Raw genomic sequence first — 27,428 nt, forward strand, 5'->3', positions numbered from 1 at the left:
ATCTATGCAGAGTGAAGGTGGGCAAGGGAGGAGACAGAGAACCGGATACATCAGCTGGGCCTGTGATTTTGCCTTGCTTCCACCACACGCAGTAGAGGGAAAATAAGATGTGAGATTTTGCTCGCTCTGCACTGTGGGAAGTGAGAACAAGAGCTGTTCTGCAATGCAGGCGCCGGGGGATGGAGTCAAAGTCACTGTATTTTTTTCTCTGTTACGTTGTGTCTTGGGGGCAAAGGCAGAAAGGCAGCGTCCTGTCCTGGCACTGCACACGCTGTCATAGAGGGGATCAGATATATTTGGCACTGCTTGATTTTGGCGTCAAGGGGGAGCAAGGAAGGATGTGTGGATTGGAACTGCAGGCATTAGAGTGAAGGGAAATGTAGGGGGGCATGTTGTGGCACTGCCGTAACTAGGGTGAGGTGGACACGCCAGGCAATGCGGCTTAGGGGGGACAAGGTTGATGTGTTCCGTACTGCTGCATGCCCGGTGTGTAGGGAGAGCAAGATGGATGTGTTCTGACACCCCCTAAAGTGAAGGGCGGGGAGATGTGTTCTCATACTGACACAGCAACGTCATGGATTGGTGTCAAGGGTGTTAAGAGAGATGTGCTCTGCCCGCATTATGTCATGGAAACATGGGGGCGTGCTCTTATTTGGCATACACCGATATATTTTCCATTTCCGTGTTTGATTTCAGGTGCCTTTCCGCTACGGCTCTGCATCCTGATGGGTGCTGGTAAGGCAAGTTGGCGGGGCCTGGGATTCTCAAGGAATGAGAACACATTGGTTAAGAAGCTGGCACTGTTGATAGGCCTGGATGCTTTGGTGGATGGTGATGCTGTAAACCTGCAGGGTCGTACTTTGTTGTTGCTATAGTGGCTTGCTGCTGTGTTGGGCCACTAGTGCAACTCTCAATTAATGCAGGCTGGTACTAGGTTGGTGACAAGATACTCAGGTCTTAGAAATCTCCCTTGACTTGAATTGAACTTAGCTGTTGCACACACTCCAACTTAGATCGGCACCAAGCAGTAGGCACTAGGAGTTTGGCAGAAAGTCTCTGGCTGCAATGATGTGGGTCTGGCTGTTGAGACTGGTGTGACTCTGTTTTAAGGCCAGGCTATATGTGTACCACCCTGCCCCCACCTCCTCTCAGTAGTTCATGCTGTTCTGAGTTTGTCATTGCATTATTGTACCTCAAGTCAGAGCACATCACGTTTGTGCATGTCCCCACTGCTTTAATGGGGGGACCATGATGTTTGGTCATTTAATGTCAGCTGTAGATGATGGATACCCGAACAGTGTCATGTATGTGTATGTTTGCATTGTGCTAAGGGGATTACCAGGTAATCGTTCATGCATCTCTCTGATGAATGTTGCATGCGGTGTTTCTGAGTCCCCAGATAGATTATGCAGTCTGTGTGTTCTCCTTTGTACTGCCGGTCACTGGTGTATTCAACTGTGTAGCCTTGGACTGTGTCATGTATGTGCATGTAACTTGCATGATTGATCAAGGTAACTATTAGCGGCAATACTACGTGTCTCTCGGACCTCTTTCAAGTGCTCGCCGTACTTATTCCCCAGCACCCCTCCCCCCCACCCCCAGGGGCGGCAACCTGTGGGATAGCCCCGGGCGCCACAAGCTCTAGCTACGCCTCTGACTTCACTTGAAAGTATCTCTAATGAAAACGAGCTTGCGTGAGGCTTGATTCCTTTGACGTCTGCTGGTTTTTAATGACTTATCAAGTGAAACTCTAGGGATGGTGGTAAATAAGGCATAAACCTCCTGCAAAGGGACACCATAGGGTGATACTTCCGAAGGTGGTGAAAAAAAATGGAAGGATTTAGAAGTAAGAGCTTAATATCTCCAAACTACAAAGGCATAAAGGGGCATATTATCAAGGACGGGCGATACATTATCGCCGCTTTTATTGGCAGGAAACTGCCGATAAAGCGGCAATAATGGGCTTGATAATATGCTCTATGGAATTCCTATCGAAGCCCATGTTAGATGTCTTCACATCTAACATGGGCTTCGATAGGAATTCCGTAGAGCATATTATCAAGCCCATTATCGCCGCTTTATCGACAGTTTGCTGCCGATAAAAGCGGCGATAATGTATCGCCCGTCCTTGATAATATGCCCCAGAGTATATTCTCACAGAACCTTCTTACTAAGAAAATCAGAAATGAAGGTTAGGTTTAAAGGGAGACAAGATAGGAGCTAAATCTTCGCAATATGACATTGACAATCCTCAAAAAGGCTTCAATCATGGTTAGACCACAAATTGGGCAAGAGGAATTTGGAAATGTCTTGGAAGGGTTATAATCTGCAGACACACTGATGATGCTTTGTTCTCACTACTGCACTTCACTGGTAAGTATTACTCTGAAGTAATGCACTGCAGGTCTTTTCCTATGTGTTCATCACAAATCTAAAAGCATAAAGACAGATGAAGACACTCAACCGCGGCAAGAAAAAGGCAACATGGTTTATTGTAGAATCCATTTAAAAAGAAATGCTAGATGAAAGTATTCATACAGTAGAAAAACAGAGGCATAGATTGCATATAATAGAGGCAGTCACATACTACAAGATGCAAGAGATTTTATATGCACAGAACTCCTGTACTGGTAGTTCATCTGTATCCACAGGAGAAAGTGCGGGGACGCTCAATCCATACATTAAGATTTCTTTGCTCACAAAAATGACAGTAAATGTACAGAACTGACTCCCAAGAAAAGTGCTGAACCAAAATATGTATGACGAATTGAAGAAACAGATGGAGAAGTGCTGGCTCACCGTTTCCAGAGTGGGCGGTTGGGTAGGCAGACATGATGGCCATTTATGTTTCTATGGACACCCTTGTTATCATGTTGCTGAACAAGCATATGAAGCAAGTGTTGGATCTGCTCGTGCAGTAATTGGAGGGTGGACAGTGCTTTTCTGCCTCTGGTGATAAGGAACGGAGAGGACACACGCTTTGATGTCAGCAGAGGCATATGGCATTGTGCCCAGGTTGACCCACCTGTCAGTCACAGGGTTATAACAGTGGACCAAGTGGGAATCTTGGTAGGTTTCTTGAGAGTAGCCACCTAGGATATACAGCTCATCATGTAACACAGCTGAAGCAGCAACAACATGAGGCTGTGTGAGACGTGCAAACTGGGTCCAGCAGTCTGTAGCGGGGCTGTACACTTCACACATGTACTGATCTTCAAAACCCCACACACCTTGTCCAAGCCCCCCTGCCACATATAACTTCTCTCTGATGGTTTCCATTACGTGGCCAGCTCTGATGGCATTCATTGCTGAGAGATATGTTGCATTCTTCACTGGGTGATAGAGATAGAAAGAATTAAGGCATTGGTAGCTGCTGTCACAGCCTCCAGAAACATAAATCTTGCCATCGCAAATGGCTGCGCCATGCCCACATAGAGGCTGGGGAAGTGGGTGTGCATACCTGTAATCATAAAACAGTAGTTAGTGACAAGAGTCAAGCACAGACAAACAATCACACAGCAGACTTATGCAATGCTATGCTGCGGCTTCAGATAGCCTGTAGTGGCTCCATTTAATTTAGTTTTGGTTGATATTTGACTTTCTGATGGTAGAGGCCTTCCTCAGATAGAATACAACTGCCTTCATCTTTCATCAAGTTTAGGTTTGGCTTTAATTGCACACTTATAACAAGGGTTACATTAAGGTGGCTGTAGTCACCATGACTGAAATAAATGGCCTAAAAATAGCCTATTGCTAAAGTGGAGCAGACCAAAACCTAAAAAATTTTACTTAGATAGATGCTCCAAAAATCCTTGCCCTGGACTTGGGTGTACTAGTGCCATTCAGGGCAAATTGGTTTTCTTTGAAAGTAAATCACTCATGGGCCACTCAGAAATGGAAAATAGATTTCTGTTCAGATCGGTGTATTGCATGGTGGCATTTTGACGGGTGGAATTAGATAGTGGACATGCAACTAACAGAAATTTGCCATGTTTACAGGTCACTAATTGAGAGGAAGAGTCTCCATAACTTACTTCCAGGTGTTATTGGCTGGATTGTAGCACTCCACAGAATCCAGGCACTCTGTATTAGTGATATCTGTATTTCCCCCAAGAATATATATCAGGCCATCTAGACACACTAAAGGGAAGTAGCTGTGGCATTCTTTCATTTCTGCTAAAGTGTCCCATGTATTCTCCTGAGGGTTGTACCTAGAGAGAGAAGAAAAAAACAACTCAAAGCAAGAAATACAGACAGTGCCAAGATCCTCAGTTCAGCTCACATGCACCCATTTCTACTAACGATGCCCTTCTAACACTACAACTGGCTATTTTGTACACCTTCTAAAACATTGAATTCCCAAGTTTATTGCAAGTCTATTAGCTCGTCTCTGATGAGACCGAGAAACGCATTGCTAGAATTACAACTGCTTGACGAGCTTTTGGTGAATGATGTTCCTAGTCATAAGAGTAAACCAAATTTCCACTTTTTTGTATGCCAGGAATTCACAATGGGATTTCCGGTAGGCACAAGTCCATTTATTAAGGCTGAAATCTCAGTTATGATTGAAGAGAACTCTGTACTTGTGATCCCACTCAAGGGGTAGGAAGTCGACATTTAAGTGATGTGGTTTGCCAAGGACGTTTGGGAACAGCCACCCACGTAAGTCTATGGGCATTTCAAAACTCGAAACTCTGTTTCCTCCCCTTTCCTAGAAAAGTTTGTAAATGTACTACTGAACAAGATTCTATTTCCTCTGTTCAGAGATTGAACTATGGAGAACACCAAGGAGTGCAAATAGTATTTTCTGCAGACTTGTCCGCAAACGTTTTGCCTTCCTCCTGTATTTTTCGGACCCTCTTTTTGTTGTCTTTAGGACTCTGAGCACTTTACCACTGATATTCAGTGCTAAAGTACATGTTCTCTCTCCTTTAAACATGGCTCCTTGTGAGCCTGCAGAGCTGTTTGCACCTCCAGCAGAAGTAGCCTTTCAAACCTCTCTCAGGCCTGCCACTACAAGGCCTGCATGCTTTGTATACTGCCACATTGACTTGGCATTTAAAGTTACTTGCCAAGCCTGAAGCTCCCCTTTTACTACATATAGGTCACCCCTAAAGTAGGCCCAAGGTAACCCTATGGTATGTTTGGAATAGTGGTGATAAATCCTGTTATTGGTGTGTGTAGACTTTTCATTACTAGTGCAGAAATACAATTTTGAGAAAGTGGAAATGTCTCTATGCTTATGACTTTTTGTGCTTTGCAGCCCGACTCCAATCCACATCTAGTGTTGAATGACAGCTACGCTTTGTGCATAGTTTCCAGACAGTCATCACACAGGGATGGTTGGGGTGTAACAGGGTTACGTCTGCATGCTGAATGGTCTTCCTGGGCTGGGAGAGAGGGAGGCAGGGCACGCTTACATTTGTTTAGGCTTTGTCTGGCTCTCACACAAATGACTCGTTTACCCCCTACTGTACTCCTGGAGCAAGGGCTAAGTTGAAAAGGGGTGTTGTGCATTTCTAAGGCTTCTGTTGAAGTTGGCTCCACATCAAAGACATTTTGAGAGTAAGTACACATCTTGAGACAATGCATGTGACTTGTATCCAGACATTGCTGGCTCTACATCCTGCACGAGAGGACTGCTGTGCTGCCAGAGAAGATCACCACTTGGACTATTTTTGTTCTGTTGTGCTGACCTGCTTCGCTGCTAGAGACTTTGCTAAACCCAGTGCTGGTCTTTTGCCTATCTGCTTGTGCCTCGTGTGCTTCAGTGTTCTCAAGGGTTCTAGTAGCAGCCCTGAACTGGCCCAGGGACGTGGAGTCCAGCCGCCTAAAATCTTCAAGCTCAGCACGTGGAAAGTGCTGCATGTGGCCCTGTGCTTTCCCTCGGCGTATGGGTAGTGCCTTGCTCATGGATACCAGCACTTGTCGCTGAACTGTGCAATTTGGGCATGTCAAGAGCTTTACCTTTGTTGCCCAGGATCTTTGATGTACTTGTTGTTTCCATGCATCACCGCTCCAATGAGAAAGAGCCGTCGATAGTGAAGGAAGACCCCAGGGAGGAGCACCTTGGTCAAGGCTGAAGCACTGTGCAGAAACCCCACCTACCCCTGTTAGCCGCTTATCAGTGCAACTCCTGTTCTTGCAGTGCAGGTGTTAAAAAAGCGGGTGCTGATTTCTACCTCAGCGCAGTCAGGAGAGACCGAAGCAGGTCTCTTGCACTGGCAGCACGCCCAAATCCTTGCAACTCTGAGTCATTACCGCCTGCGACCAGAAGAGGTCGTGACCTGCACCCGCAAGGACCCAAAGAAGTCCCTGACATCTGAGGTGGTCAGAGGGGCTTCAAAGGTTAGTCCGTTGCCTTGATTTCGGCAGTAGCACCACATGTTTGTAGCCAGGCATTTTTCACTGTTTCGTGCGCAGGGAGTCCAGCGAGGATTCCCCGCCTGAAGTCAGCAGTGTTCTACCTTTGCACCTCCTCCCCAGATTAAATACATACCTTGGGAGATTTGTCCACCATGCCGGTGGTCGAAGGGGATGAGCCCTCAAAGAAGGCCCCCCCCTAGGGACTTGCTCTGATCAGGAATTCGGAGATTACTGTACTAAATCTCATAGGTGTGCAGGTGTTCCTGTTCCCTACGATTAGGAAGATTTACTGTATTACACCAGAAAGGAGGGCAGATGCGCTGAAGCCTTCGGGTTTATGGTGAGAGCTGGTGATGTCTGTGCTTCACCCTAGCCTGATCTACATTCTATGCCCTAAAGTAATTACCACAGTTACTGAGGTGCTTATGAGGTACAGAATGGATTCATGTGTTTGTTTCATTACATTCTGCATTTTATGTTCACGGTGATATGTTGGTTTATGCCTTGCACTGTCAGTCTAGCGATTAACATAGAATGTGACTGTATAATGTGCACAGTAATGGCATTTTGGTGACTTTCAACCTAAAAATCTTTCTTTCATTGCACGCATTGTGATGTTTTTTCACTTGCCTAGTTGGCAACATATTCACTGATTTATGATGTTTTAGTCTATGGTTTATGTACATTATATTTTATATTTTTATATAATATTGTGTGGAATCATTTTAGTGGTGTATTTATTATGTCAATGGTGTGAATGTGTTGCGCTAATGCTTTACACATTCCCTCTGGGTTAATCCTGACTCCTCTGCCCAAGCTACCAAGGGGGTAAGCAGTGGTTAGCTTAGACCCTACAGAGACAGGGTTTGATACTAACCTGACCTCATTACACCTGCGCCAATTAGTGGTGGGCCCTACGCATGTCAAAGGACACACGTTGTACCTGGTTTGGTCCTCTATACCCCGGGTAGAGATAATCGACGTTAGCCCTTGCATATGGTCAGATCATTCCCTGATCAAGTGCTGGGTTCCGTGCGATGTTTCACCTGCAACGTCTGATCCACTTTGGAGGAAAGTTCGAGCTTGGAAGAAGTTGGAAGCTGAGTCTCAGACGTCCACGCTCCTCTCCATTCCACCTCCAGAGAGGTCTGAGGGAAATCTAGACTCAGACACCACAGCCCTTATGGCCTGGATTCGTGCTGCTTTGGACACTCTTGTCCCTGAGCGAATGGAAAGAACCAGAGCTAAGGGGAAGGGAGCACCTTGGTTTGATGCCTTGCTTAGAGAGAAAAAACAAGTTCTCCGGCAAGCGGAGAGAAGGTGGAGACTCAATTACAGCCAGGTTGAGTCTGAAACTTACAAAGTACTTCTGTCAAAATACAAGGCTGATATATTGTCGAGGAAGGCAGCCTTCTACGAGGACAGAATTAGACGTGCCGGGAATAAGCAAAGGGAGATATTTGCTATTCTCAGGGAACTAACGCAGTTAGAGGGTAAAGCCCCAACAAACGATCGACCGGATTGTGACACCTTTCAGAGGTTTTTCCTCCAGAAAATACAAGACATCATTAGGGACATCTCAAAAACTCCAGCTGATCCTTTTCTTTCATCTACCCCTGCCTTCCAGGAGTCGACCTGGAATCTGAACAGCATCCCGTGCTTGGATGCAGGGAGTTTGTCAGCTATTGCTCATCAAAGTAAGTCAGGATCTAGTATGGACCCATGTCCCCTGAGAATATTCCAAATGGCCTTGCCCAGCCTTGAAAATCAGTTGTTAAGCCTATTAAACAAGTCATTGGAGTCTGGTTATCTCCCAGCGAACTTGAAGGAAGCCAGGGTCATCCCCCTCCTGAAGAAAGCAGGAGCGGATATTAAGGCTTTAAAGAACTATAGGCCAATCTCTCAATTGCCCTTTCTGTGAAAGATACTGGAAAAGCAGGTCCTGAATACGCTTGCCAGTTACCTGGAGGAGCACGGTCTACTCCATCCAAGGCAGGCGGGCTTCTGGCCCCAGCATAGCACAGAACTGGTCATGGCCACGGTCGCTGACGATCTAAAAATCAGGGCAGATAATAAACAGCCTTGTGCCTTGATTCTATTGGCTCTGTCAGCGGCGTTTGATACGATCAGCCATCCCGTCCTGCTTGACCGTATCGCGAAGCTGGGAATAACAGGGCAAGCATTTAAGTGGCTTGAATCTTTCCTTACTGGCCGGACCCAGAGAGTGCAATTGGGAGACCAAATATCTGAGGCCAATGTTGTGACCTGGGGTGTACTCCAGGGGTCCGCACTATCCCCCTTGTTATTTAACATATACCTTCAACCTCTTGTGGAGGAGCTAACGCATAGGAATTGCCAAGTCTTTAACTATGCCGACGATACCCAACTGCTTGTTCAGTTGGAGTATTCGAGGGAGGCACAGGAATCGGTAAAGAACTTGCTTAGATTCACTGTAAATTGGATGACCAACAACCTTCTGAAAGTAAACGCTGAGAAAACGGAGGTGTTGGTTATTACCAATCTAGAAAACCCCTGGTGTGATTTGTTTTGGCCCCCAGAATTAGGGAAAACACCATCTCCAGGAAGAGTGGTTAAAAGTTTAGGCTTAAAGATTGACGTAGATCTTTCTATGGCCCCCCAAGTCTCGGCAGTGGTAGGTTCCTGCGTTGGCTTGCTTAGGCAACTTCGGAAGCTGATTCCCATTCTGTCTATCTCTACATTGCAATCCATAGTGTCCGCCACTATCATTTCCCGGTTGGACTACGGCAATGCTTTGTATTTAGGCCTCCCGCAGAAACTCCTGAGGAAACTGCAGGTTGTGCAGAATGACGCGGCCAGGTTAATCTACTCTCTGCCGAGGAGCTCTCATGCGACCCCCCTTCTTCTGAAGCTGCAATGGCTGCCTATTAAATATAGAGTGCAGTTTAAATGTCTTTGTGTGGCCCATAAAGCCATCTTTGGTAAGGCTCCTAAGTATATCAAAGAGCGATTGAGGAAGTACACTCCGGGGAGAGCCCTACGGTCAAGTAAAGCCTGCAAACTGATTAAACCTAGATTTAAGCTTAAATCTAAAGGTGGCGGGGCTCTGTCCGTACTCGTTCCGCAACTCTGGAATGAGCTACCTGCTTTCCTGCTGGAAGACCCGCAACTACTGTCCTCTAGAAAGAACTTAAAGACCTATCTGTTTAAAAAGATAACATCTAAACCCTAATGTGGTTTGATGGCGGAGGGCGCATTCGGGGTTGCTTCAGGTTATGTACCTTTTCTTGGAAGCGCTTAGAGACCAGTGGTGATTTGCGCTATACAAAAACATTGTAACATAACATAACATAACAGATGTGTAACACCTTTACCCTGATTTGAGTAGTATTTTCTGTCTGGCTTTGGTGCACACCATAGCCAACCAGAAAACCCATTTCTAACAGTATCCCGCTAGGGATGCCTCTTCACCTTCCCAGAAGAATGCCTGGAATCCTGTACCTCGTGCAGCTTTCCATGTGTACCTCTTGAAATGTTTGTAAATGCCAGAAAGTTGGAAAATTACATAACGGAGAAGGCAGAGATATCCACCAATAATTTTCGGACGTTCTTTATGAATTTGGCCCTGAGTTTCCGTCAACCTTCATGTTTCAACTCATGAGTTCTTTCTATAGATCTTTTAGTATTTAAAGCGTGTCTGGTCTCTTCATCTTATAGCCAGTGCGAGACCTGAGCCGAAGATGAGGTTTAGTTCAGAGGTAGAAGCAGAGTTGCCCGTGCCCCCCAGGACCGAGGCACAAAAGCAAAGATAATCGGGCTAATACTGAAATGAGATTAATTACTATTTTGAAAAGTTCATACCAGTGTTTGTCGGTGCTCAGTACCAGTGCTATTTTGTGTGAGGTTTCATTTGCAAACACACTCTGATGAATTCATTAAATCATTATTTGTAAAAAAAAAAAAGGGGGTACCTATTTGACAGCATTCCACAGTGAGGCCTGATGAAACAAACAGTCACATTACATGTTTCGACAGTCTATGCATGCACATGTGCAAAATGCCATCTTTTGAGTCTCCTTAACATGTCCAGTTGCCTTCTCCTCACTGTCCACGATTCAGTAGCTGCTGCAGTGATGCCTGGTTTTATCCTGACACAGCTGACACCAACACCCCCCCAACCTTGGAGGTAGAGTACGTCATGGCACTACAATAGAGCTTGAGCCACGATTGGCGCAGCACAGCAACCTGCAGTTTTATACACTGACCTGCCTCTAACGTGCTAGCATTTTCCTGTTTGCCTCAATTAGTCATTAATCCAAAGAAGCACTGGCAAAGCCAATAAATCAGGAATTTACTGAACATATTTGGCTTGATCAGCGCTTGTTTTGTTATTTTTTTTTGTAAAACTTTATTGTTGGGTGTGTTTCTCAGTCCTGACCGGTACAAAAAAGATAACATTGACTAAAAGCAAACGTTTTTTTGCCTCAAATTGCCACAGTGCCATAGTATTTCCTGGCACTTAGTCAAACTACTTCATCTGCGGATGTGCTTCTTTTGAAAGGGCTGAATGTTGTCATTACTGTGAAGTTTTCCACTGACTGAAGTAGGTTGACAGATTGCAGAATGCTGAATGCTGTTGTGAGTTAAAAACAATAGGATTGGTGAAGAGAACTTGCTCAAATGCCCTTTATGTAAATAATGTACATGTATAAAATGAAAAGGTCTTCTTGGCTAACCCCAGACCTTCAAATAATTTTGTAAATGGGCTTCTTTGAAGAGCATGGAAAGGAATGTTCATCTATACTGTGTGACTGTTCTGTCTATGTTCCCATTTCACCTTATTTATGTTTGTCTTCTCCAAAGATGACATAGCTGACAGTAGGCCGGGAGGTGTTTATGCTTTTTTAAAACTTGTACTGCTTTTAAAACCTTGCTCATTTGCACATTTCATTCTACTTGATACTGACCTGATTCCCGGTGCAGCTGAATAATAGCTGTTGGGAAAGGGAATTTACTCGTTTCTTGGCGCCATTGCTCGCCGAGGGAGACGATAGCCACGCCCATCTCTTGCTGGCCACGCCCCCTCCACAAAAGATAAATAGGGCGCGCTGAACGCTAGCGCTGCTCCTCTTGTGATACTCCTGAGGCGAAAAGCCGGGAGGTGTTTATGCTTTTTTAAAACTTGTACTGCTTTTAAAACCTTGCTTATTTGCACATTTCATTCTACTTGATACTGACCTGATTCCCGGTGCAGCTGAATAATAGCTGTTGGGAAAGGGAATTTACTCGTTTCTTGGCGCCATTGCTCGCCGAGGGAGACGATAGCCACGCCCATCTCTTGCTGGCCACGCCCCCTCCGCAAAAGATAAATAGGGCGCGCTGAACGCTAGCGCTGCTCCTCTTGTGATACTCCTGAGGCGAAAAGCCGGGAGGTGTTTATGCTTTTTTAAAACTTGTACTGCTTTTAAAACCTTGCTCATTTGCACATTTCATTCTACTTGATACTGACCTGATTCCCGGTGCAGCTGAATAATAGCTGTTGGGAAAGGGAATTTACTCGTTTCTTGGCGCCATTGCTCGCCGAGGGAGACGATAGCCACGCCCATCTCTTGCTGGCCACGCCCCCTTCCACGTCACCTACTATCACTATATACTCATGTGTCAGTACCGGAAGCGCAGCGGACGAGCGCAGCGGGCACGCCGATTGCGCGCCGAAGGCGCGCTTAAGGCAAGCTCGTCTGCGCTCGTCCGCGACGAGGACGCGCCTAGCGCCTCTTACCCTGCCCAATTCAGCCCTCAATCCCCCTGCTACACCCGGGATGCACTGCTCAATTTACGTGGGTATGCGCATGAAGGTAAGCTCTCCTTCGAAGAGACTGCTTTTCCCTTAACTGACTTCATCTATAAGGGCTTAATCGTAGGAGGCCTCTTGAATGTCAGATCTCTACCAAAGCATGCCACTGAAATTAATCTCCTTATAGACTCACACCAACTAGATGTACTCTTTCTAACTGAAACCTGGACACATGCCAATTGTGAGACCGACCTAGCATCTGCCTGCCCTTTTAACTTCAACATTCTACATCTTCCCAGATCCAAAGGCCGCGGCGGCGGAGTTGGTATCATCTTCCGAGCCGCTTGGCAAATAAACACCATTGACATAGATCCTGTACCTGGAATTGAGCTCCTTGGTCTGACTATAACCAGCCACCCAGGAGTCACCTTTACGGTAATTATCTGTTACAGACCGCCAGGGGCTTTTTCCCTCCTGCAACAGCAAGCTCTCCTTACGATCATCACAAATATGGCAACCTCCCACAACAAACTTATTATTCTTGGAGACTTCAATCTCTGGCCAAACGGCAGCCTGGACACAGGCTTAGACAACCTTCTGTTATCTTGTGACAGCGTAGGGCTTCACCAACTAATAAAGGACCCCACCCACTCTGCAGGTAATCGTCTCGACCTCATTTTTTCGAGTTCCGATCTTACGCAAGTAGGCGATATTCTGCCCATGAGTTGGACGGACCACTCGCTCATCAAACTCTTCATCACCAACGCCATAATAAGAAAGCCCAAGAACTACTCTCCACCGCAATTCTCTTACCGAAACTGGAAGGCTCTAGAAATACTCAGCACCACCACCAAAGTCTTTGAGGTGCAGGATAGCTTCTCTCCTTCCAGCTCGGTGGAAAATAATTACAGTTCCCTCAGCTTGAGAATTACATCTACCACGGACTCAGCTGCCCCTTTAAAACACTGTAAACCCAAAGGTAGAGCACCTGCTCCCTGGTACAACGACTCCCTGAAATCCCTCAAATCTGCCTGTAAACAGGCTGAGAGAAAGTGGAGACACGGATACTGTGACAACAACAAAGCCCTCTGGAAGAACTTACTCCGTGATTACAAATCTGCCATCGCAAAGTGTAAATCGGAATATTACTGCTCCACTATAGCTAACGCTGCTAACAGCTCAAAAAGTATATTTCAGATCCTGGATAACATCATACATCCTGACTGTGTCAAGAACTCCATTCCCCCATCTCAGACCCTCTGTGACAATCTCGCTCGGTTTTTTACCGATAAAATCGAGACCATCATCAACAACCTGACAACCCCCCGTCTTATAATCACTCTACCCCTCCCGGAGTCGGCCCCACCAACTCTGACTCCTCGAGGTCAGCAAGCCCTCCTATGAATAGTCTCCTGGCCTTCCCCTTAATCTCTCAAGTAGAATTTGAGAAACTGGCAATGGGCATCACCTCGGGATCCCCTCTTGATCCTTTGCCCCCGAAAATCTGGAAAGCTTGCGGGCACGAGTTATTCCACACCCTGCGGATGATCTGCAATCAATCTCTTAGCTGTGGCTTCGTCCCCACCCCCTGGAAGCAAGCACTTATCACCCCGCTACTTAAGAAACCTACGCTGAATCCAGAATGTTTGTCCAATTTCCGCCCCATATCACTTCTGCCATTTCCGGCGAAGGTGCTTGAACGTTGGGTCAGCAATTGCCTCTCAACCCACCTCGAGCAGAACCTCGTTCTGGACGAATTCCAATTTGGGTTTCGCCCAGCCCATGGCACTGAAACTGCAGTGCTCACTGCCATGGAAGAGCTTCGAATGCGTGCAGACAGGGGCCAAGCCGTGGCCCTGATTTTATTAGACCTGTCTGCCGCATTCGATACTGTCAATCATGGGATCCTGCTTGAGAGGTTGAGAGAGGCAGGTGTCGATGGCACGGCTCTGCTCTGGTTTCACTCCTACCTTAGTAACAGAAAACAGGCTGTATCCCTTCCCCCTTTCCAATCGGTTTTCTCCCCTGTCCCTCACGGTGTTCCCCAGGGCTCCTCCATCAGTCCGATTCTTTTTAATGTTTACTTGAAGCCACTGGTCGTTTTAATTAAATCGCACAATATGACCGCAGTAAACTATGCGGACGATACCCAGCTCCTTTTCTCTTGGGAGGGTGAAGACTCCATCTCTTTTGAAGCCTTCCATAACTGCCTAAGAGACACCGCAGGCTGGTTGCACCGGAACTCCCTCCAGTTTAACTCCTTGAAAACCGAGGTTCTGTTCTCTCCCGCGAGCCGCATATCCCGCCCTCTGCCTACTGAGTTCTGGCCCCCGGAAAACTCCAACAATCCACTACCGGTTACCACTGTTCGCAATTTGGGCGTCATGCTAAATCACCAACTGAGCATGGAAACGCAGGTCTCAAGAACAGTCGCTACCTGCTCAGCCCTTATGCGCTCACTGCGCAAAATCCTGCCTCTACTACCATTTTCAACCCGAGCATTGATAGTCAGGTGCACTATCCTTAGTCGCCTTGACTATTGTAATGCTCTCCTGTTTGAATCCCCTGCGACTCTGCTAGACAGACTCCAACGAGTTCAGTCAGCAGTAGCTAAACTGGCTCTTGGTTGGACCAGGAGATCCTCGGCCACTGCTGCCTTGGCCGAGCTGCACTGGCTTCCTTTGAAGCAACGCATCGCCTTCAAAGCCCTTTGCTTGGTCTTCAAGGCACTACACGGTGCAGGACCTAGACCTCTTCAACGTCTGTTCTCGTGGTACATCCCCACCAGAACACTTAGGTCCGCAACCGCCTGCCTTGTGAAAGTACCCAGATGTAAGAAAGCCAGGATTGGGGGAAGATCCTTCAGAGTGGCCGCGGCCAAGCTCTGGAACAGTCTGCCTGCCGAAATTCGCCAAATCCCACACCTCCTACCCTTTAGGAAGCGAATCAAAACATGGCTCTTCCCCCACCCCCTCTGCTAAGCCAGCTTACCCATAACTCACCTCCCCCGCCGAATAACCCAGGAGTAACTACCAGCGCCAGGATACCTGCCAGGTGACAGCCGCGCTCTATAAATGTTTTAAATAAAAATATTAAATAAATAAATAAATAATAGGCCCCATAACATGTTTGATTTTTTTGGACAATATTTACAATGTTAAGTTTTTAATTACAATTCCAAAAATGCCACATTTTGCTAAAAAGGCAGGATTGGCTGAATGGGAAACAGAAAGACATCTGGCCAGCCACATGGCAACAATGGTGGATCTTACTGTGCCACTACCCTGCTTTGCCCGTGTCATGTTTGGGTGGCACAACATTACCCTCGAGCTATATGCTCAGTAGCTGGCATAAGTATTGTCTCCAAAGATCTATCCTCTCCACCAGAATAGATATGGAGTTATATGTGATGTTAATAAAGACTCCTGGCAGCATTAGCACTAACAATGGGTTGTGGACTCTTAAGAAAAATGGTGGACCCTGAGAAACCTTCTTGAAGCTAATTTGAAAACATGACTTGAGAAGTAAACCTCTAAAGAGATATCTGGATTTCCAGGTCTGATCTTTTAAACCCCCAGCTTATCTAAGGTATGCCTGTGCTTGTTCCTCTTTTCAGAGCATTGCTTCTTCTATATACACACCTCTCATGTCAGAAATTTCTGAAAAAAATAATATGGAATGTTGGGTGAACCCTTCTCTTCTGCCGGGCATCTTTAATGCGGTATTGCTAATTTGTATTGCAAGAATTTACAGCAGTGTCTTAACTCTCACTTTCTGCATGCAACCTCTTTACCAACAATTTCCAATCATGTATATGATGCATAACGCTCGTAGTCGACACTAAGCATCAACCGCAAATCACAAATGTAACAAAAATGTGCTACACATCCCTTACACTCTCAGTATCGATTAGGACCGCTTTTAGAGAGAGTTCCAGCAAAACCTAAATTGTTGTGGTACCTCAATGGTGTGCCTTACTCCAACAACTAAGGGGAGCCAAGTTTCTGAGTGAGCTAAAAGGATAAATATTTCTATGTGCAACTGCCTTAATGGCAGCATATTATGGAGGTGAACATAATTCTTTTCTCTTAAAGGAGATTTGATACCCTAGCTTGCCTTACACTTTGGGAAACGTGCAAACTTCTGCTGCCTTACTGTTTCACCATCTACCGAATCCCCCATTCACCAAAACCCTGCAGGTTGCTTGCTGCTTGGGACAGTGGCTAGTTAAGTTTGTGTGAAATTGGGTAAACAACACCTCGTTTCTCATGAGACAGGCTGTAGGATTATGCACCCTCCAGAGGTTAGTGTGTAAACCTGCACTCATATTTACGCATTTTTTTCACTTGCTACGTGTAGATAACTAGGAACGTGTTGAACGTATGCTTATGCCAATATTACTGGAGTATCTTCACAGCTAGCCTCCTCTTTTAAAACCCCTTGGCGCTATGTACAGACAGATTTTTTTTTAGGTCTGGTGAAACTAGTTTCTTGTGTTTAATACACAGAGAGTGGCATTTGGGTCAACCTTTCTTTGACCCGTTAGTCTTGCTTGGGTGAAACCCCTCAGCTACTGGCTTGAGACATTGTAAACCACCTCATGGATGAAGATAGAAAGTATTTTAGTCTCAGTGTCAACCTACAGGGTATTTGGGTGTCTCCTTCTACCTCATAGGAAGTTTTCCATTGTAGTTTATAAGGGGCTGGTTGATATCTGAGAGCACTCAGTCATCACATTTTTGTCACATTCAGTTCTTTATCTCATGAATACATTTAACACAAAATCAATCCTTTCTTAGCATGTTTCACCGCAAGAAAACATTAACTTTGCAGCAAACAAATGAGTTTCTATGAACGTTCCACTAATGGTATCCATTAGACGAACAAACGTTTTCTGTCCCTTGCAAAAACCTGCAGCAACTAGCCCACTGGAAAGATTTGGCGTGCCCAGCACCTTCTCCGCTTCTCCTCTGCGCGGGAGGGCGCTCTAGGCTAAGGAATAGTAGATTTACTATTCCAACACCTTCCCTACTGTACGTAGGCTGGTGTTGGAATAGTAAATCTTACTATTCCTAAGTCCAGCACCCTACAGCGCAAGTCGTGGTAACGACTTGCGTTGTAAAACCAGCATTGTAATGGTAGTGCGGTGTAAACACCGCATTGTATTGACATACAATCTCAGTGTGAGGGGAAAGCACATGATGCTGATCAGATGAATGTTTAAACCCTACCTGTGTCCCATACTAGCTACTTTGAATAATACCTCCTTGTAAGCACTATGGAACCTACAGAGAGTTATGCACATAGTCTAGAAATAGCCTTTATGAAAGAGTATACCTATGTACATGTTGGAATATCTTGAGCTTACCTCTTTAAAGTGCCAAGTCTATGAGAGCTGCCTAGTTATTTTTTTTCCCAATAGGAGTTGATTAATTTCAGTTTGAAACACCTGGTTTCAACCCATTTGTGGTAACCTGTTTGTGGCTTTCATGTCTTTAGTACCTCAGAGGCAGGGTATCTCTCGAGTCCAATTCAAGTTCTGAAAACAACCTGTTCCCTTTGTAATACATTCCATTCCAGTACTAAAGCAAAGAAAGGAATTATTTTCCATACTTTCAAAGAGACATTGATAATTGATTGTTTACCATAAATGTTCAACCATCTAGCTGATCACATAGAGAGAAAGAGAATTTCTAGACTGTAGCAAACTATATCTCACTTTCAGTCAGTGCTACACAGTGCGACAGGCACAGAACCTTGTGGGCTGGTGGCCATCTGTAACCTCACAAGTTTGGCTTACCTGATAGCTGTCTTCAGGACATCTTGCTGGCCATAGTAAAAATTGCCCCCAAAAACATAGATATTATTATTCAGTGTAACCACCCCATGCCGAAAACGTGGCATTTCAGGAAGAGAAATCAGCTTGCGCCACTCAATGTACTTCACAAGACCAATTCCCGTGATGAACTTGTGTGCAAACCATAATTCCTTATTGGGTTTTCTATTGGAGAGATCATCATTGAGGCTATCCCCTCCAATAATGACCAGAACCTTGTCTGGGAACCGTATGCGGCAAGGAAGCTGACTCATCAAAGAGGGTCCTCTGGGGACACTCAGAAGGGAGGCCTCCAGGACTCGATAGCACCTTCCTGATGGGGCCATCAAATCAATAGCTAGTATCTGCTTCAGCTCCTTGTTGGTCATTAGTGGAAACCTCACACACTTCATGACCCGTGCCGCTTGGGACAGGCGCTGCTTGCGGTCTGTGTTGATCCACTGGACCACTGATAAGAAGACCTCCAGCTCTGTGGTTGTTTAGAGAGCATCTTTGCTGAGGAAGGTCACAAGCTGATCTGCTGTGAGGTCCTGGTATTTTGGCACTGCCCCCACCTGCTTGAAGTTCCTCAGGATGAACTCCTCAGTAAAGTGCTTGAGATCTTGCAAACCATACGCATCAGCCAGGGACATCACGTCCAAGCTAAACTCAGGACTCATTTCTTCTCGCAGAAATTGGAAGCACAGGTTCAGTATGCTTTGCATCTGGTATTTCATGGCAGCTTCTGTAGTTTCAAAGATACTGTCCCAGTTGACCTGAATGATACCAGAATAGATAAAGTCAATGAACAGACGAAGGTCTGCAACAGAGAGAGTCTTCAGCTCAATTGTTTCCTGTTTTGCTTCTCTCATTTCACTGGTCAACATGCCATGGAAGAAGTCACTCCCAGCCGCTAGAGCTGCACGGTGCACTGGAAGAATACAGGAAAAGAATTAGAAATCATTTTGATCAAACTAAAATGGTAAACTTGAAATAAGGCTCATACAGCACTTAGATGAAATATGGTTACATGCTCGAGTTGAGGACAGTCAGCTTGAGACAATGGAGTGAGGAGTGTCAGGGGATTCAATTGGGTAATGTCTTGACACTGGATTGAGTGGTAGACTGTAACAGGAAAAGCTTGTTCAACAGTCTCATTTTAGGAGAGTATATAATAGGATGCCATTTCAAGGTATCACACTTTAACCTTTAAATAAAAGTCAATGAATTAATTGTGAATCAGAATGTGTCTTGTAATATATAAAGATTTTTCTGACGGTTTAGGGCTGGGATTTAGCATGGTATGTGACTGCAATATACTGTCATTTGAAAAAGAGTGGTGTGTGCAGTAAGACTATGTGTGCACAGTGCATTATTCTTTGTGGGTCACACAAACTAATAGTACACTAATTGTACAACGGAAAGAGTGTTATCCACTAACTCTAGACGTAAGCCCATCCTCTGAGTCAAACTATCATTTCAAATGTTTACACTGGTGAAACTCTGTGCACCAGTATTGAGGGAAAGAACTCTATGTTGCTGCCCTCCCTTGAGAGTCAGGGATAGATTCTTAAGCTGACAAATAAATCTTGATTTTGGGGAGTCCTGAATGAAATTAGGAAGGCTGCCCTGTATGCAAACGGCCTGTTCTAACTCAATTCAAGATGTGTAGACTGAGCAGCTTCCATCTCTGGTTTGATGACCAACCTTCCCAAGCATCATATCTGCTGCTGCTATGGAGCCTACACTATATGACTAGTACCAATATGGAGAATTTTTTTCTGATCACCTCTCTTCGCTTTACCTGCAAGTGAAAGGCAACTCATGTGTTAAAAACCAGAAGTAGAAAAGAAACATTTTGATAACCTCTAGGGTAAACCAATACCTCTGGTGGGTTTCTTCAAAGCTCTGTACTTCCCTTTTGGTTTGTTCCCCAATTTGTTTCAGCAGCTCTGGTGTGCATTGGTCATACAACACTGTTCATTTGCCACAGCTATCACTCAGCCTGACCAGGACGGTCTCATCGTGCCACACCAGAATCCGTAAACTCTGGCCCTCCCCTGTTCATGACTCAGTTGTCATGTCACCAGACTTGCTAAGAATATGACCATGAGCCACAGCTGAGACTGTTATGTATATTGCCTTGCTTTCCTCCCTTTTGTTTGCCCTTAAAACCATGCCAGGTGGTTCAATGGTAATATTCGGTTGTGTATTGACTTACACCATCTCAATAGTAATATTGTTGTGGACAAATTTCCCCTCCCCAAAATCTCTGAGATGCTAGCATTAGTAAAGGATGGTAGGTGGTTCTCCACTATAGATTTGTCTTCAGCATACCACTACATTTTGTTAAAGGAGGAGAGCAAACAATTTACTGCATTTGTCACCCCAGTGGGCTGTTTCCAATATAAAAGAATGCCCTTTGGTTTATCCTCAGTGGCAGCAATCTTTCAGAGGCTCATGCACCAACTATTTGGGAAGCACCCTAAGGTGAAGTGTTTTCAAGATGACATTTTGGTTTTCGAAAAAGATAAAGCTGAATATGATAGTGGATTATAGGAGGTCCTGGGCATTTTAGAGGAGAGAGGTTTAACAGTGGATCATTCAAAGGGTAAGTTTTGGTAGAAATCTGTGACTTATTTGGGGCATGTGTTGTGCAGTGAGGTTGTTGCCACCAAGCCACAGTTGGTTGATGTCATTAAGAATGCCCCTCATCCTAGCAATAAAGATGAAGGTAGGTAATTTCTTGGCATGGTAGAGTTCTATGCCAGGTTTGTTGAGGGGTTTTCAAGCAAGGTATTTAACATCAGACAGTTATTAAAAAACAATGTTAAATTCGCTTGGTCAGACCTATGCAAAAGAGAATGTGAGGACATTAAGAGAGGTAATTATTCACACTCCTGTTTTGAGCTGCTTTGATGTTGGAAGTAAGTATGCCGTCACTGTGGACGAAAGCAATAAGGGGTTGGGGGATGTGTTGTCACAAATAAATGAGTGTGGCAAAGAATCTATCATTGCCCATGCTTCGAGAGCATTATCCCCAGCTGAAGGTGAATTCTCAGTTATTGAGAAGGAGACTTTAGCCTGTGTTTAGGCTTTAGAGCATTTTCACATTTTTGTGTGGGTAAGGGATTGTCCTGTTAGAAGCGACCACAAACCCCTTGTCAAATTACTTTCCACTGAAGGTCTGTATAAAGCTTCAGCCAGGATCGCAAGGATGTCCATGCGATTGCAGGACTCCATCTATAGAGTGGAGTTCATACCTGGCAACAGCAACGTTTTGGCAGATTTTCTTTCTTGTATGCTGTTAGATTTACAAGAGTGCAAGATGAATGAATGGAATACGTTGCAGGTGGCTCTGATTCATGATGAAGGATCCTCTTATGTGGAGGAAAAGAAGTGGAAGGAGGAATATTTAAAGGAGGAGAATTTACAATACCTCATAACGTATGTGGTTCACGGCTGGCCTGAGAAGTCTAAGTTGTCATTGAAATTGAAAAAGTTTTAGGAAATAAAGAATGAGTTAGCTGAAAACCATGGAACTGTTTTTCGGTGGGATGAAGCCGTACAGCCCACTTTTTTGAGAGAACCCATCATGAAGATGTGCCACGATGACCATTCCGATATAGTAAAGACTAAGCAAAGGGTTAAAAGATGGTACTGGTGGCCGGGTATGGATGTGTGTGTTGAAAGGAATTTAAGGGATTGTGTTGTCTATGCCAATTCAGACAAGTCTCTGAAAACATTTAGACCTGATATGTATGAACCCATCATTCCAGAAGGTCCATAGCACACAGTAGCCATAGACATCATGGGTCCTATTGGTACCCCGGGTAAGTAAATAATCTCCATGAATGTTGTGTTTTCCAGGTGGCCAACTGTCAAGGTGGTAGACAAAATCGACTCTGGCACTGTGTTGAAATGTATTGACAGTGTTTTTGCGGATAAGGGTCTACCGGTTCAATATATTAGTGACAATGGTGTACAATTCATGTCAAATTTAGCCCAAAGCTATTTTGAGAGGATTGGGGTGTGACACAGAACCACATCCCTTTACAATCCCAGTTGTAATGGTATGTGCGAAAGATTTAATAGAGTTTTGAAAAACAACATTCAAATTGCTGTTATGAAGGGTTAACAATGGGAATTACAGGTCTATACAACGGTGTGAACCTATCGGAAAAATGTACATGAAACTTTAAGATGTCCCTGCTTGAAATCATGAGATGGCACACTGCTAGGACCAAATGCAACCCTGAATGGCTGGTTAAAGATGCTGGTGTAGATATTTCCATGGAAACGGTTAGGAAGAGTATTTTTGAAATGCATCTACAGTACAAACACATTTTTGATTGTAAGTTTTGATCGGGTAAAGCGGATATTAAAGTGGGTATGTGGGTGAAGGTTAAAAAACCTTGGAAATTCTGGAAAGGTGAGAGTCAGTATTCGGAGCCCCTATGGGTCAGCAAACTGTTACGCAATGCTGTGCTTCTGAGTGATGGAAAGGTTTGGAATATTAGAAGAATTGCAATCCCTAAAGGTAACTATGATTAAACCTAGAATGATGAGGAGACCTTGTTTTCTTCTTCCTCTGCTCTTGAAAACGTGGAGGAGATCCCATCGGTGTGGATAATGGATGTGGCATTAGCCCCAATCCAGATAGCCACAGACTGGATGGTGTGCCTGAGTTTGGTGCAGTGGGGGAGATTGAACACTGTGAGTAAGGATGTGGTATTGAAGGGGAACAGGTGGTGGGAGATTTCACTGATAATGGTGTTTCTGACAGATCTGGGAAAGAAGAAGAGTGGAAGGATGTCAGGCAAGATAGAAAACCAGTTGTGTAAAATGAAGTGCATAAGAAGAGAGTGAGCGCCAAGCCTAATTGGATGTCAGATTTTGTATGCCACATAGTTGAGCTTTGTAATGCCATTTTGTTGAGCAAATGTAATTGTGTTTTATTCTTTCAAGTGTATTCTGGTTTTTTTGTAATTTGTGCTTGTTTTGTTTTATTTTACGGGGGTAGATCTGTTATGTATCTTGACATGCTTTATTACTTTTTGTTCACCCTTAAAACCCTTTCCTCTATGAGCTCCCTAATGTAGGGTTCCAGATTCCTTTCTGGAGCCTTGGGAAGGGGCTGTTGCCTGGAGGAGACCTGTACAAGTTGCTTCCTCCTGTAGTTCCCTGCTGCTCTCTTGGTGTTTCAACAATAAAGCTATTAACTTAAAAGTGAAGCCTTCTACTTTACAATGACCCTTCCCAATACCATCCATTCCTGCTCTGGAACATCAGCCTGGTTCCACTAATTCTTCTATCTGGCTCTCAGAATGTGAGTGCCTGAAACTTAGCAGCATGGCCACTGGGTCTCAGATTGCTAGATGGCAACACAGTTAAAAGAGCATGCTGATAATTAATCTACACCTGAAAAGAGAGTGCAGAGCTATCAAGAAACGTTGAGCTATCACATCCCACTGAACAACTGAGTTTTTTTTCTTAAAAAATTTTAATTTCATTTTTTGGGCTAACTGTGAGTTAACCCCATTAATTGTTTCCCGAGTGTCCTGAATTGCTCCCTATTCATTAAGTATATGTATTACACTTTTCTGCTTGATCTCCCTCTTCGGTAGCCAAACTAAAAATGTTCCTGATGTATTATCCTTTGTATTGAGTCTTTGTGTTAATGACTTGTATGAATACATGTCGGGTCGTGTTCACAAATCACCTAAGTGGCATTTCAGGGCCCTAACTGCAGAACCGTTTCTTGGGCCCATAACAGCGTCACTGTTTCTTGGGACCTGTAGCAAACCTCTTTCGAGCTGAACTATCTTCTTGTGGCATAATGTTTTACTGTATTTGTTAGCTCCCTCCATAAGTGTTGCCTAGTGCAGCACCAGCACATTGAATCCATCCCATAATGTTGCTTTGCTGTTAGTCGAGTCCCAGTTTGTGTCAAAATATCCATTGCCTGTTTCTTTTATGGATTCCTGGAACAACTATCCCTGAAGAAGCAGGTGAGGACGTGAGGAATACGTCATAAGGGCAGTGGTGACTGCTGGCTCTAAAGGTAATTGAATGTCCTTTCAATAAACTTTAAACACTGAGTAGAAATACAACTGATTGTGCAGTGCTCCTATCTGGAGGTATGTATGACAAAGGTCACACTTGGACTAACATGGTTAAAAATAGGGGGGCAGATTTATGAAGGCCTTGCTCCACGTTTACGCCGCTGTTGCGTCATGCAAGGCGGCGTAAACGTGGCGCATCCCTACGAACGATTTACAACGTGACGCATCTAGGCAGATGCGTCACGTTGTAAAGCCCTGCGCCGCTTGTGGGCGTTCCGGTGCAGGGTGGGCGTTCCGGGGCAGGTGCGCCTCGCAAAAGTGGCTGAGTGAAATCTATAAGATTTCACTCAGTCACTTTCAGGCCAATGCTGCGTCAAAAGCCTGCGCCTGCTTGAAGCAGGCGTAGGTCTTGATGCAGCATTGGTCAGATAGGGCACCCCCGAGCCTTGCTGGAGCTGCGTCGTGCTTGCGACGCAACTCCAGCAATGCGCCGCCTTTACGGCACAGATGCGTCACGCATCTGTGCCGTTTTTGCCCCATGGTGCGCCGCATTGTAAATGCGGCGCACCATGGGTGGCGGAGCTGTGGCGCACTGTGGCGCACATTAACTGGCGCATCCCTGGGGATGCGCCAGTTAACATAAATCTGCCCCAGGGTGTTTGTGATGGAAAGTAGCATGGCAACTATCACTAAATTTGCCAAGAAACTGGGCAGAATACCTATAAAGGTTTTAAGAGTATATATAATGTTAACACAATCCCAGCCACTACTTATGGAGCAGAGGTTTAGGGGATGTCTCCAATTAAGCAGTTACAGAACCGGGAGGATACATTTTTTAAGCGGTTGGTTTCTCTCCCTGCATCATGTTCCAATTTTAATTGTCATGCAGAAGTGGATCTTCCCTTTGTTGGCAATTCAGTAAGGTTTGCTCCAATAGCATTATGGCACTCAATTTGGAGGAAGAACACTGTATTTGTAACTCAATCCATTATAAAGGAATGCCTTAAATTGGACAATGTACACACAATAAAATGGCTGCATCATGTTAGATCAACTTTGAATTCTTTAGGATAGGAGGACTTGTTTAGAAATCAAATCCTAGAGCATGCCTTCAATTATCCAATAAGGATTTAAAGGAAAATATTTTGGCAAAGGTGGCGCATGATAGAATAGAGATAAATAAAGACAATTCAACAGTAAGGATATACCATCGCCTCCCGGCTTTAGCAGAGGGAGAATATCTTTACCTAGAGGAAATTCAGAATTCACAGCATCAATATATTTTAGTAAGGTTTTGCATGAATTTGATCCCTCTGATGGTGGGCTATTCCGGGAAAATTTAAGCCCTCTGACCTGACTGTCTGCCCTTGTGATGGTGGCTTGGAACAATCAGAACTTCATATCATCTTATTTTGTGATTTATACAAAAAGGAAAGAGCAAGATATATTTTACCGATTCAAAGACATTATAATTTTAGACAATGTAGAGTGGCTTTTAGTTTTCTTAAAAAATTTAGTAATCAGTTTATTGGCTTTGCAATAGCTAGTTTCCTTTGGCCATGTAAAAAGGAAAAGGAAAATTATTCTCTGGTCACTTTGAGCATGAATATGATGAAACTGTGATATTTGTATTTCTCTTCCCTTTCCCCCCCTTTTCCCTTCCAGCAGCATGTTGAGCATTGTACCATGTGGTATGTTGAGGTTTGGTTAAGACGCTCCAGGTATATGTTTTGTAAGGTATGCAGCCGTGTGGGGTAGATCATTTTTTAACATTAGTGATGTTATCTTTTAAGTATTAAATATTTTTAATATAGGTTGAGTGAAATTACCGCTTGCTTAACCTGCAAATTTTAAGGAAATGTTATGCTCTGTGATATCTATGTACAGTACTTTTATGATCTTTTTCATTTAAGATCGAATAGAGTTTTTATGATGATGATGGTTGCACAGTGCTGATGTGGTAACTATGTATTAGATTATAAACATGAATCACCTGAAAGATTAAGTGAATTTTTTTCTTGAGCAGAGGAATTAAATACATAGACTAGTTGCTTTAAATAAAATAAACAAATTACGTGGATCATATACGTATAATAATTCATGCCAATTGATCTTGATTGTTTAACCATGATGATAAAGAAAGTGCTTTGAGTGCATAAAAAGTGGAATGATTATTAAAGCCCAACCATACTACTCCAACATATTTTGAATTACTGAATGTTTTCTCAATAAAGTACGTTAATTCTTAACGAAAAGTGCCCTGTGCATAAAGTGCATTAGTGTATAGAAGGTGCACCGCAGAGTGCTTAGCAGATAAGATAAAACCAGATTCTGAATTTTTTTAATATAGCACTATCCCCAATTTTCCTAGACTCTTGTCCGATGCTCTTTCATTTGTGGTCTAAACTAGTAGCCTGATTTACTATATCAATGAAGGGGTCCATGGTAAATGGCAGAGCTTTAACAAAAACCATAATCTTATTTTAGATATTGCTAAATGGCATTAAACCCTTTGAGTCCCCCCACATGCTTTGCATATGGCTCCTCAAATTTCATAGTACGGAACATTTTATTCTTCCTACCCTGGACTGAAGGATAGATTAGCGTGCAATCGTCAAAGCAATTGATTTAAATTATTGATGACCTTTTACTAAGAGTCTGCTCCTTTTTGAGACACCAAATAGTACAAGAGTGGCATCTGTACTACTGTTAACTTTATAGCCTGACCTACTGTCTCAAACAACTCCTGCCAGAAATAAAAAAGATGCGGGCACAAATAACGCGTGCGTAGCCAGCCTCCTTTGCCTTGTTGTTGACAGAGAAAACAAGTATTTGATACCACAGGATACATTTTATGTAGAGTTTTCAGGGTATAGTATGCCATCCTTCTAGACAGGAATTACATTCTTTTAAAATTTTCCGCCTGAATACATTTGTCTCCTATCTCCACAATAGATTGCCAATCTCTCTCTGATAGATGACATTGTGTTCTTTCTTCTACCCTAGAAAGAAGACTAGATAGATCAAACGACAAGGAAAGATCTTTCAGCAATCTGTACCAATTTCTTTTTCCAAGCAATCTGTTCTTCAACAGAGCTACAGAGCTCTACTGAATGAATGAGGGTCATAATTCTCACTTTTTAGTGTGATCTGCAGAAAGTGTTTGATCTGGTTAAAACTTGGAAAATGTTGCGTGCATTGTGGACCACTCCTTGCTACTAGTTCTACCCAGGAGATAGATTTGCCTTTAACAAAAAAGTTGGCGTAGGTCTTGAACCCTACGGAGCTCCAGAATCTCACCTCACAATCTGCTAAAAGGAGCCCCAGGTATCTACCCTCCTGCAGCAACAAAGCCAATCCATCAAAGGCGTCATAAAGTTTTCTTAGGACACTCATCCGCCCATAAATA

At 44.2% G+C, this 27,428-nt stretch overlaps 1 protein-coding gene across 1 annotated transcript in view; it reads right to left on the reverse strand.

Moving 5' to 3' along the window:
* Positions 1-2,468: 2,468 nt before the first annotated feature.
* The window catches only part of LOC144755278 (kelch-like protein 33), a 190,916-nt gene continuing 165,956 nt past the window's right edge, over positions 2,469-27,428 (reverse strand). The window contains 3 exon segments of the mRNA XM_078644049.1: positions 2,469-3,460; positions 4,035-4,211; positions 17,940-18,885. Coding sequence (XP_078500175.1) covers positions 2,869-3,460; positions 4,035-4,211; positions 17,940-18,885 — 1,715 coding nt within the window. The 3' untranslated portion in view covers positions 2,469-2,868.

The sequence above is a fragment of the Lissotriton helveticus genome, chromosome 5_1 (genome assembly GCF_964261635.1).
Source record: "Lissotriton helveticus chromosome 5_1, aLisHel1.1, whole genome shotgun sequence".
In the NCBI taxonomy this organism is placed as follows: Eukaryota; Metazoa; Chordata; class Amphibia; order Caudata; family Salamandridae; genus Lissotriton; species Lissotriton helveticus.